At 44.6% G+C, this 11,876-nt stretch overlaps 1 protein-coding gene across 1 annotated transcript; it reads right to left on the reverse strand.

Moving 5' to 3' along the window:
- Positions 1 to 373: 373 nt before the first annotated feature.
- Positions 374 to 11,839, reverse strand: KCTD6 (potassium channel tetramerization domain containing 6). Its single transcript, XM_063426863.1, has 3 exons — positions 11,774 to 11,839; positions 4,885 to 4,991; positions 374 to 1,702 (listed from the first exon to the last, which is right to left on the reverse strand). The coding sequence occupies exons 2-3, from the start codon at positions 4,966 to 4,968 to the stop codon at positions 1,016 to 1,018; spliced, it is 771 nt and encodes a 256-aa protein (XP_063282933.1). The 5' UTR covers positions 4,969 to 4,991; positions 11,774 to 11,839; the 3' UTR covers positions 374 to 1,015.
- Between the last annotated feature and the right edge of the window lie 37 nt (positions 11,840 to 11,876).

Here is an 11,876-nt window from a genome sequence, read left to right on the forward strand (position 1 = left end):
GGAAATATCAAAATGCTTCATTGTTGTTCATATATTTCAGGGAATAAAGTCCATGATAAAGCATAATAAAGGGAGACTTTATAGAGCTGTATATATTTTTTGTGGGGGGGATGCTGTGCTTCTAGCAATGCCTAGACAGAACAGGAAAACTGGTGCTGGCATTTAATACTGTTTGTGCTATTTAGTGTTATTTGTGAAACATTTGACAGACTCTCTAGGAGAAATAAAGTAATATTTAAAAAAAAGTAGAATTGTATAGTGTATATAGATTTTTTAAAATGGGGGGAAAAGAAAATGCTTACATTAAGGTTTTTTTTCACTAAACCACAAACTTTACAAACTAATAATGAACCATTACATGACTTTGTAAATTTGTCCTAAATGAAGACCAGATCATAAGAACAAAATTGTCTTTTTTTTTTTTAATAAAGCACAAGACAGAAGTTACATTTTTATGACTTAAGAGTAATCTCAAACTGATTTATAAGTGAAACGATTTCACAGACAATTACGGTAAATACCCAGACATTCTGAGTGTGTTACACATTCTTTGCAATATAATACCAGATATCGTTACAAATGTACTCCATTGGCATAGTGAATAACAATGATTAGCTGTTTAATAGGGTGAAAATGTCCTAGGTAATCTGAAAGCTACAGCACTCTGAAATCACCAAAAATGCGCCGGGAGTCAAGAGTTTGATCAAATGCTCTGATCTATTCTGGTTTGATTTTCATGTATAAATGGAAATTGCACAGAGAAGCATTTAAATACCATATTTTAGATAAGGGTTGCATTGTTTTTTTTTGTAATATTAAAGCAGGGAGGGATTATTATTAAACAGTTAACTTGTTTTATAGGCAAAAACATGCATGCCATATGCAGAAACATCTATGAAGCAGCGCCTGGTTTTCTAAATGTCCAGCTACAATGGCTGTTAATAAATAGGTGAGAACAAAAAAAAAGTGTTTCTTCATAACACTGCCTCGTGGGTACTGCGTACATGTGTTTCAGTCAGTCGTCAGTTTTTCGACCCAATCGACAAAATGTCCAGTTATGTTCTACAGTGTTCTCGTTTGCTCGTTCGCTCATGTGATGGACCCTAGTATTGCGAATTGTAAAGCCTTGCTTAGAGATGTACTCCATTAGATGGACTCTGAGAGAGACCTCCTGATGGTAATCACATGGCCCAAATGTGAAAGAGACTTGACAATCTCTTGTGTCCATCATGTGTTTGTTCCACTTGGTAAAGTTATTGGCAATACCTTCCAGTAAGGCGTGCACCTTGGTTGTAATGGTAAGTTGAGTTATTATGACAGCAACAGGGTTAGAATATTTTGAGAGCTTTCTGGTGCTTGACAATTCCACTACTTCTTCATATGTGTCTGTAGGATAGAGGGGTTTGGGGTCATTGAGACATTGTATTAAGGGCTCAATCTGAAAGAAATCTGCTTCTTTCCGAAGCAAGTCACATTCCTTAAAGTCCACTGGTAATGTCAGTTCCGATGATCGTAGGAAATTTAACACGTACCGGAACAGTGCTCCATCACGATCAATGAAGTAGTTGCCTTGTGAGTCCCTGGCAGTGGGGAAATCTCCCCTAAACATAGCTCCCAACATTGAATCTGGATAGCGAGTCAATGTGGACACAGATGTGGTATAGACATGACCTCCAACATTTAGTGTGACTGGATCAGTCATCTAAAACCCAAGAACAGTATAAAATATTAAACTTCACACAAAAATGCTAGAAGGTTCAGCAGAACAGCAAAACTAGGATAAGGAAAAAAAAATTACAGACCAGTTTATCAAATATTCAAAAAATCTGTGTAATATTATAAGCTTGTGTGTACTTCTAATAATTAAAGGGGCATCTACATACCATAGTTTCCTTATCTCAAAATAGTGGTTTCAGAAGTAAGAGTCTCTGGGTGCCGTCCAACTTTTTTTTTCTTCTTTTTCAAACTGTTTGGGAGTAATTTATATACTCTTACTTTTCCCAGCATCCACCGACTAACCTCTCCTTGCTGACAGAGAATTTACACCTCAGCATTATTATTTTATTACTAGTGGTCAGGTTGAACAATGCAGCTTAGAAGGCTGAATATTTGGATGCCGGGCAGAGCACTGTTTGTTTGTTAGTTAAAGTGGATGTGTCACCTCCTGTGTTTTTTGCATAGTTCACAAAGACCCCTGAGGCTGACATAGTACTTGGTGTGCGGTGGCACAGGGGTGTAGTAGTAGAAGGTACATTTTACTTACCTGAAGCTGTCCTTTCAGTGCTGTTTTCTTGCACATGCGCAAGTGTACAAAACTAAGGTCTATGGAGGATCCTACAAGTTTACAGAGGCCACCATAGACAAGTCCCTTTTCCTCACAATCATAACTAGTGAAAGCTGGGGGAATTGCCAAAACTTGATGGCTTAACTTCTGCTTTTTGTCAAGTGCAGGAAAAATGCATGAGACAAAGTAGCCCCTTACTTTGTCTTATAATATCTACTGACTGCGTTGGAATTCCAGTGAAATTTCAACACAATCAGTCTGAAAATGTCATAAAGATTTACATGGTTATTCAGTAAACACAGGATAAGACCGGATTCTGACCGCAAAGGCCAGGGCCAGACTGGGAAAAAAATTTGGCCCCGGCCTTTTTTCAATCACAGCGGCCCCCTGAGAAGGGGGCTGAGCCAGAGAGGGTGTGTTTTGTCATCACTAATAACAAGCACGCTCCCTCTCAAAGTGAGCCTGTTGGTTCAATGCGCAGAGCCCTGCTGATTTGTTCTGCGCAGCGCAAGCAAATTAAATAACATGCTTGCGCTGTGTTTACGTTTAGCTTGTCTCTGGTGTCTCCATAAGTGCGATACCAGAGGACAAAAGGGCCAGGAAAGAGTATAGTGCATGGTTTTGGTGCCTTCGTGCGTGTAGAGTGAGCTGATTGTGTTGTGGTATTTTGTAAATAGGTAAATTTATTTGTGTTTGTGGTGTAATATGTGTGGCTAGGAGCTGTAGAGAGTGTGTGTATAGGGGGGCGTAGTGTGTATTGGGGATGTAGCGAGTGTTTGCATACGGGCTGTAGTGTGTGTGTGTGTATAAGTGATGTAGTGTGTGTAGTGGTTGTACAGAGTGTATGTTTAGAGAATGTAGTATGTGTTTGCTTACAAGGAATGTAGTGTGTGTATAGGGGATCCAGAGTTTGGATGTCAGGAATGTAGTTTGTGTAGGTGGTGCAGTGTGTGTGTGTGTGTGTGCGTAGGGGATCTAGTGTGTCAAGGACCCAGAGTGTGTATAGGAGATCTAGTGTGTGTGTGTAGAGGATTCAGAGTGCATATAGGGATCTAGTATGTGTAATTTAGATGATCCAGAGATGGGTAAGAGATCTAGTGTGTATCTGGAATGTAATGTGTGTAGTGGTGCAGTGTGTGTTTGTCAGGGGTGCTGTAGTGTGTATATATATAATTGGAAGTATTGTATGTGTGAGGGGCACGGTGTGTTGAGTGTGCTGTGTGTATGTGTGAAGAGTGCAGCATGGGTGTGTGTGAGGGGTGCTGTATGTGTGATGGTGCTGTGTGTGAATATGTTTGGAGGGATTGTGTGTGTGGAGGTGGAGGGGGGGGACACAGATTAATTTAAATATATACAACTTTATATCCCCCTTCCCTTCTTACCTTTTGACTGGGATGGGGGACAGTGCTGCCACCCCTGATGGTCCTGCTTTAAACTGCTCACAAATGATTTGACAAAAAAAGTGGGGTGGTAACCATAGACCCTTTGCACTACAGCGCCTACCTGGTAGTGGTTTTGGTTTATAGAGTGCCCCTTTGAAGTATATTTGTCTCATTAAATTTAAAATTGTATTTAATGAATACATTTTTGGGTATTGTTTATATCATTATAGTAATGTTATAATTATTATTTTATAAGTATTCTTAGAAGAACTGGTCTGAGTTTCAAATCCTGCAATATCTGCAGCTCACCTCTCATATCCTCACTACCAGTATCAATCAAATGGAATGATCTAGTGCAGTATAATCAAGCAAGTCTGTTCTATATTGACCCTCCTATTGGGCAGAGTATCTGAAAAGTTGCAGATTCCCTTGGAGAGCTAACAGCATTAAATCACCACATTTACTGACTTGGTTTCTTGGACCAATGAGTGATAAAACTGGACTGCAAGAGTTCCATGACAAAAATTCAAATCTTTGACAGGTTTAAGTTTAAAACGCAACCTGTAAACAAACCACAATGACTGGAGGAGACCAATGAAATACAGAAAACCTTTATTTTAAAATTACAAATCATTAAAGGGACACTATAGTCACCTGAACAACTTTAGCTTAATGAAGCAGTTTTGGTGTATAGAACATGCCCCTGCAGCCTCGCTGCTCAATCCTCTGCCATTTAGGAGTTAAATCCCTTTGTTTATGAACCCTAGTCACACCTCCCTGCATGTGACTTGCACAGCCTTCCATAAACACTTCCTGTAAAGAGAGCCCTTTTTAGGCTTTCTTTATTGCAAGTTCTGTTTAATTACGATTTTCTTATCCCCTGCTATGTTAATAGCTTGCTAGACCCTGCAAGAGCCTCCTGTGTGTGATTAAAGTTCAATTTAGAGATTGGGATACAATTATTTAAGGTACATTACATCTGTTTGAAAGTGAAACCAGTTTTTTTTTTTTTAATGCAGGCTCTGTCAATCATAGCCAGGGGAGGTGTGGCTAGGGCTGCATAAACAGAAGCAAAGTGATTTAACTCCTAAATGACAGTGAATTGAGCAGTGAAATTGCAGGGTAATGATCTGTACACTAAAACTGCTTTATTTAGCTAAAGTAATTTAGGTGACCATAGTGTTCCTTTAAGATTAACAAGGCAATAATTGCACTTACCATGTATCCCCAGTCTCCATTATCCATTTGCTCACACAATTTATTTTCAGTTGTAAACAGGTATTTAAATGCAGACGAATGCATGCACTATGTGTTTCTTCAAGTGTCTGAAAAGTAAAGGTTAGGAACATAAACATATATTACAGAAATACAAAAATAAGTCGCTATATCATTTTAAACTAAATCAGCAGATATATATATACAACCACACACACACATATATATATATATATATATATATGTCATTCGCAGTTCCAGGTCACTATGTGGCACATATCACTGACCCATCCTGTACTAAAATTTGAAAAATAGAATAAAACTTGATTAATGGTGTGACGAAGTGTCCTTCGCCACTTTGTCCTGGAGAGGCCTGCTTGCCTGCCTCCTCCCCTGCGACTATGGCCCCTGGGAGATTGTACCCTCTTAAATCAGCATTTGGGCTTATGGACTTTTATTGGACTGTGTATGGCCCTTTAAGAACCGTCGGTGGGCACATTGTGACTTTGGTGAACAGTGCCCCTTTAAGACTATGGCCCCTGGAAGACATTGCCTGTTAAAGACTATTTTAGCAGATTGGATTTTAAAAGACTCTTGCTGCCCCTTTAAATTGTATTGGAGCAGTTCTGAAGCTTTAAATTGCCACTTCGGATGCAGCCGAAGTAGTCGAAGTGGCCGCCATTCGACAAACGAACACGTGGCGGCAGCCATCTTTGTTCATTCGAACGAGGTCAGCGGTATGTGTAGCCAAATCCATGGAACTGAAATCGGCTACACATTTCAACGAACACCGCTGACCCTTACCTTCTCCTGCATTGAGTTTTCAGCCACAGAGACTAAGTCCGGTTCGAAGATTCGAACGCACGTTCGAATGGGACTTAGTCATTTTTTCAGTGTGAAATTGACCGACCGCACAGCCCAAATCTATGGAACCGTTTTGGGCAGGAAAATGTGCCTGCGGTCGGTCACAAAGGACATCCGACTAACTTTTGAACTAATGGAAAGATTTGCACGATTTTTGAGTATGTTCATATTTCAAGTATGCTGATTAATAATATATTATATATATTTTTATGAAGATTGGATGTGTGGTTTTAACTTTATAGTACATGTATAAAAACTATTTTTCCTGCTTGTGATAATTATGTTAACCCATTGTGTACCATAATTATATCACAGGCAGAGGGGGAGGATTTTGTGTATAATTGCTGGGAGTGTTTTCTGTAATGTACGTGTGTTATTGGTTGTTCTGTAAAACCCTGTGGGTGGTCCTATGTAGGGAAACCCTGCATAAAAGAAGGCCCTTTGGTGCCAAGTAAATGAGATCTGCTTGACCCTCAACACGTAGTCTTGTCTCGTGATTGGAGGGGACAACTATACTCACACTGGGGATTGCTATGCTCTGCATACTCCTCTGAGCTTTAATCACTTAGCTCTTTTAAGAGTTTGTTCCTGACACGCTCTTCTGGAGGAGAGGTCTTTCCCACACGGTCCTGGAGGACAGAAGCTGAGCCAGGGTGGAAGGAAGACGGCGAGACTCCAGTTAAGCTACGGCGGTTGTGGAGTCTGCGGTGGTTGTGGTGTCCGGTGCGGTGGTTGTGGTCCTCGGCACAAGCTAGGAAGCATCCATTAACGGAAGGTTCCGTTACAAATGGTTTCCCTTCCCCCTCCTTGTCAGGCTATGTCAGTAGATGCACTTAAAGGTACATTTTGGTCACCATTACAACTTCATCTAAATTAAGTTTGAATTTGAGGAATTTTCTTCTCATTTATTTCTTATATCAGAACCAGCAATTGAGATGGTGGAATATGTAGCTCATTTTACAAAATACATATATTTGAAAAGATCAAGGATGAAAGTATCATGCCTGTGTATCCACTGAATACCTTTTGGGCACACTCTTCTTCTATAACTATTAAATGGTTTGGGGGAATGTTCACATGATTCAAAATTTAAAAAAAAAAAAAACGAGTTTATATAGAAAGGTACAGAATAACTTCACTGTGTCTCCCTTTGAGATCTTTGCACAAACACACAACTAATTAAAAGTTATTGTCATAATTTTCATATCTTCTTTATTTCTTTTAAATTATTTACTTCATGTGATGTCATGTTTCAATGTCAACAGAAAGCATGACATATGATGTAAATCACTGTATTCCTATGACACCATGGGTGTAGGATCATCAGCGTGCATGGACTCATGATTCGAAGGATCACATGAATGCATTGAGAAGAGTCTACTTCTGCACCTGGAAGTATAGAGGAAGTAAGTGTATTTTATACTCACCTCCACGACACATCTCAAAAGAGCATAGGCTTGAAAATAATAGTGAGTGAAAACTGAACAGACCCCAATTTAAAAATCACATTAAGATCAGGCAAGGAATTGGCTATGCATGATCTAAGCGGTGCCCGATACATATGGCAATGCTAGACCTCAAAAGACAAAAGATGCTCATGATTAAAGGTCAAATATCTGGTTAAAACTAGCACTCAATACTTTCTGATCAAATATTTAATTTCATCTTACATGGTCCTCAGGTAGTCCATAATGTGTTCAGCAATGAAAACTACACAATGAGCTCCAGCTCTAAAAAAAACATTTGCTTGTTATAAATGTTATTGTGTTATTTAACAATGCTTAAATGATTCTCTTGCTGCCAGATATAGATCAATTTTGCATTTCCTAAAATAACATCCTGTTAGCTTTCAGAAAACGATCTGGCTTTTATGTTCAACTTCTTAAAGATAGTTAAATATGACCATTTATCTAGATTACAGAATATAATAATTAGAAAAAGGAATAAAATGCATAGGTTGATTTTGTAGTTTCCCACAGCTGTGAAAACATGGTTACTCAATGTTTGTTTATTTGCAAATCCAAATGTTTAAAAATTTTATTTTCTTAAACTATATGTGTTCATTTAAATCAATGTGTAACCATATCCCCCAATTGTCCCTATTTAGGGCCCAAATCCCTCTGTCCCACTTTTCTATCCTAACATCCATCTTTTCAATAAGCTCCATATTGTTGGTGTGTCTGAACTCCACAGCAATCATACTCACAGTATTCTGAGTAAATAAGCTGTACTGTTATTGTTCTAAATTCATTTTTAGTTGCATAAATTGTGATTAATAGGTTCCTTAATATTTCTCAGAACAATCCAGCCTGCTGGCCACAACCCCACTTACACCACTAAAATAGAAGTGTCCCTGTTTATTTATTTGAAATGTTGGATTAGTAAAGTTGTAAATAATTAATGAGTGCAGAGAGATAATATTACTCAGCAGGCAGGCTTGGATAGCCACATTCATTGCTAAAAGAATAAGGACAACGATATCTGTATTTAATGACAGATGTGTAGTCAGAGGGGGTAAAGTAAACCACATCATTAGTAGTATGGAACCAGAACATGCCTACCTCACAGGCCACCATGATGACCCAAGTATAAGATATCAGTAAAAGATATAAATACAGAAATGTCGGGTGAATGGTCAATTAATCCCCCCTTCCCCAGTGTAGAGGCTGAACTTTTAGGCATTGCATGGACTAATCCCAGCCCAGTGTTTGATGCCTACCAAGAAACTCTAAATCTTAGAATGTCTAAAGCTTGTACAAGCTAATATCTTATGGCTAACCAATGACTTCAAACCTCAACCATGCCCCATACACAGTGACTCATATTGTCATTTAAAATTCCTACCCAGTGAGTCCAACCCTCAGACCTGTCCACAACTAGAGACCCTACCTCCATACTAATCCATACCCACCAACAGTGACTCCCACTCACATCACAGCCCTCTACTCAATTACTACAATCTTACTACCAGCCCATAGTCAGTGACTACCACCCTTACACCAGCTCATAGCCAAAGACTCCCACCTTCCTATTAGCCCAAAGCCAGTGACTTCCACTTTCCTACCAACCCACAGCCAGTGACTCACAGCTTCCTACCAGCCCATAGCCAGTGACTCCCACCTTCCTACCAGCCCATAGCCAGTGACTCCCACCTTCCTACCAGCCCATAGCCAGTGACTCCCACCTTCCTACCAGCCCATAGCCAGTGACTCCCACCTTCCTACCAGCCCATAGCCAGTGACTCCCACCTTCCTACCAGCCCATAGCCAGTGACTCCCACCTTCCTACCAGCCCATAGCCAGTGACTCCCACCCTCCTACCAGCCCATAGCCAGTGACTCCCACCCTCCTACCAGCCCACAGCCAGTGACTCCCACCCTCCTACCAGCCCACAGCCAGTGACTCCCACCCTCCTACCAGCCCACAGCCAGTGACTCCCACCCTCCTACCAGCCCACAGCCAGTGACTCCCACCCTCCTACCAGCCCACAGCCAGTGACTCCCACCCTCCTACCAGCCCACAGCCAGTGACTCCCACCCTCCTACCAGCCCACAGCCAGTGACTCCCACCCTCCTACCAGCCCACAGCCAGTGACTCCCACCATCCTACCAGCCCATAGCCAGTGACTCCCACCTTCCTACCAGCCCACAGCCAGTGACTCCCACAGTCCAACCAGCCCACAGCCAGTGACTCCCACCCTCCTACCAGCCCATAGCCAGTGACTCACACCTTCCTTCCAGCTCATAGCTAGTGACTCCCACCCTCCTTCCAGCCCATAGCCAGTGACTCCCACCTTCATACCAGCCCATAGCCAGTGACTCCCACCTTCATACCAGCCCATAGCCAGTGACTCCCACCTTCCTACCACCCCATAGCCAGTCACTCCCACCTTCCTACCAGCCCATAGCCAGTGACTACCACCTTCCTACCAGCCCATAGCCAGTGACTACCACCTTCCTACCAGCCCATAGCCAGTGACTCCCACCTTCCTACCAGCCCATAGCCAGTGACTCCCACCCTCCTACCAGCCCATAGCCAGTGACTCCCACCCTCCTACCAGCCCATAGCCAGTGACTCCCACCCTCCTACCAGCCCACAGCCAGTGACTCCCACCCTCCTACCAGCCCACAGCCAGTGACTCCCACCATCCCATAGCCAGTGACTCCCACGTTCCTACCAGCCCATAGCCAGTGACTCCCACCTTCCTACCAGCCCACAGCCAGTGACTACCAGCCCACAGCCAGTGACTCCCACAGTCCAACCAGCCCATAGCCAGTGACTCCCACCCTCCTACCAACCCACAGTCAGTGACTCCCACCTTCCTACCAGCCCATAGCCAGTGTCTCCCACCTTCCTACCAGCCCATAGCCAATGTCTCCCACATGCCTACCAGCCCATAGCCAATGTCTCCCACATGCCTACCAGCCCATAGCCAGTGTCTCCCACATGCCTACCAGCCCATAGCCAGTGTCTCCCACTTGCCTACCAGCCCATAGCCAGTGTCTCCCACATTCCTACCAGCCCACAGCCAGTGTCTCCCACATTCCTACCAGCCCACAGCCAGTGACTCCCACCCTCCTACCAGCCCACAGCCAGTGACTCCCACCCTCCTACCAGCCCACAGCCAGTGACTCCCACCCTCCTACCAGCCCACAGCCAGTGACTCCCACCCTCCTACCAGCCCACAGCCAGTGACTCCCACCCTCCTACCAGCCCACAGCCAGTGACTCCCACCCTCCTACCAGCCCACAGCCAGTGACACCCACCCTCCTACCAGCCCACAGCCAGTGACTCCCACCTTCCTACCAGCTCATAGCCAGTGACTCCCACCCTCCTACAAACCCACAGTCAGTGACTCCCACCTTCCTACCAGCCCATAGCCAGTGTCTCCCACCTTCCTACCAGCCCATAGCCAATGTCTCCCACATGCCTACCAGCCCATAGCCAGTGTCTCCCACATGCCTACCAGCCCATAGCCAGTGTCTCCCACTTGCCTACCAGCCCATAGCCAGTGTCTCCCACATTCCTACCAGCCCACAGCCAGTGTCTCCCACATTCCTACCAGCCCACAGCCAGTGTCTCCCACATTCCTACCAGCCCACAGCCAGTGACTCCCATCCTCCTACCAGCCCACAGCCAGTGACTCCCACCCTCCTACCAGCCCACAGCCAGTGACTCCCACCCTCCTACCAGCCCACAGCCAGTGACTCCCACCCTCCTACCAGCCCACAGCCAGTGACTCCCACCCTCCTACCAGCCCACAGCCAGTGACTCCCACCCTCCTACCAGCCCACAGCCAGTGACTCCCACCCTCCTACCAGCCCACAGCCAGTGACACCCACCCTCCTACCAGCCCACAGCCAGTGACTCCCACCTTCCTACCAGCTCATAGCCAGTGACTCCCACCCTCCTACAAACCCACAGTCAGTGACTTCCACCTTCCTACCAGCCCATAGCCAGTGACTCCCACCTTCCTACCAGCCCACAGCCAGTGACTCCCACCCTCCTACCAGCCCACAGCCAGTGACTCCCACAGTCCAACCAGCCCATAGCCAGTGACTCCCACCCTCCTACCAACCCAGAGTCAGTGACTCCCACCTTCCTACCAGCCCATAGCCAGTGACTCCCACAGTCCAACCAGCCCATAGCCAGTGACTCCCACCCTCCTACCAACCCACAGTCAGTGACTCCCACAGTCCAACCAGCCCATAGCCAGTGACTCCCACCCTCCTACCAACCCACAGTCAGTGACTCCCACCTTCCTACCAGCCCACAGCCAGTGACTCCCACAGTCCAACCAGCCCATAGCCAGTGACTCCCACCTTCCTACCAGCCCACAGTCAGTGACTTCCACCTTCCTTCTAGCCGCCTGGTCACTGGCTCTCACCCACAGCTCAGGGTTGAATCTAGTGTCCCTGACGCACAGCCAAGTCAATGACTGTCGAGCTATTGACTACCATCTTCATGTAGGGCGCTAGTAGCCCGCCCTCAGGCCGAGGTGCCCCAGGCATTAAGAGCCTTTCTCTTACCGTATGCAGCTCGGCTCTCCGCCCATTAATGAGTACTAGAAATGAATTGGTCCTCGTGACTCCCCGTACTGTTCCTTGTGATCCGGCAGCTGATTGGCTGTTG

This window comes from Pelobates fuscus, chromosome 7 (genome assembly GCF_036172605.1).
Source record: "Pelobates fuscus isolate aPelFus1 chromosome 7, aPelFus1.pri, whole genome shotgun sequence".
Lineage (NCBI taxonomy): Eukaryota > Metazoa > Chordata > Amphibia > Anura > Pelobatidae > Pelobates > Pelobates fuscus.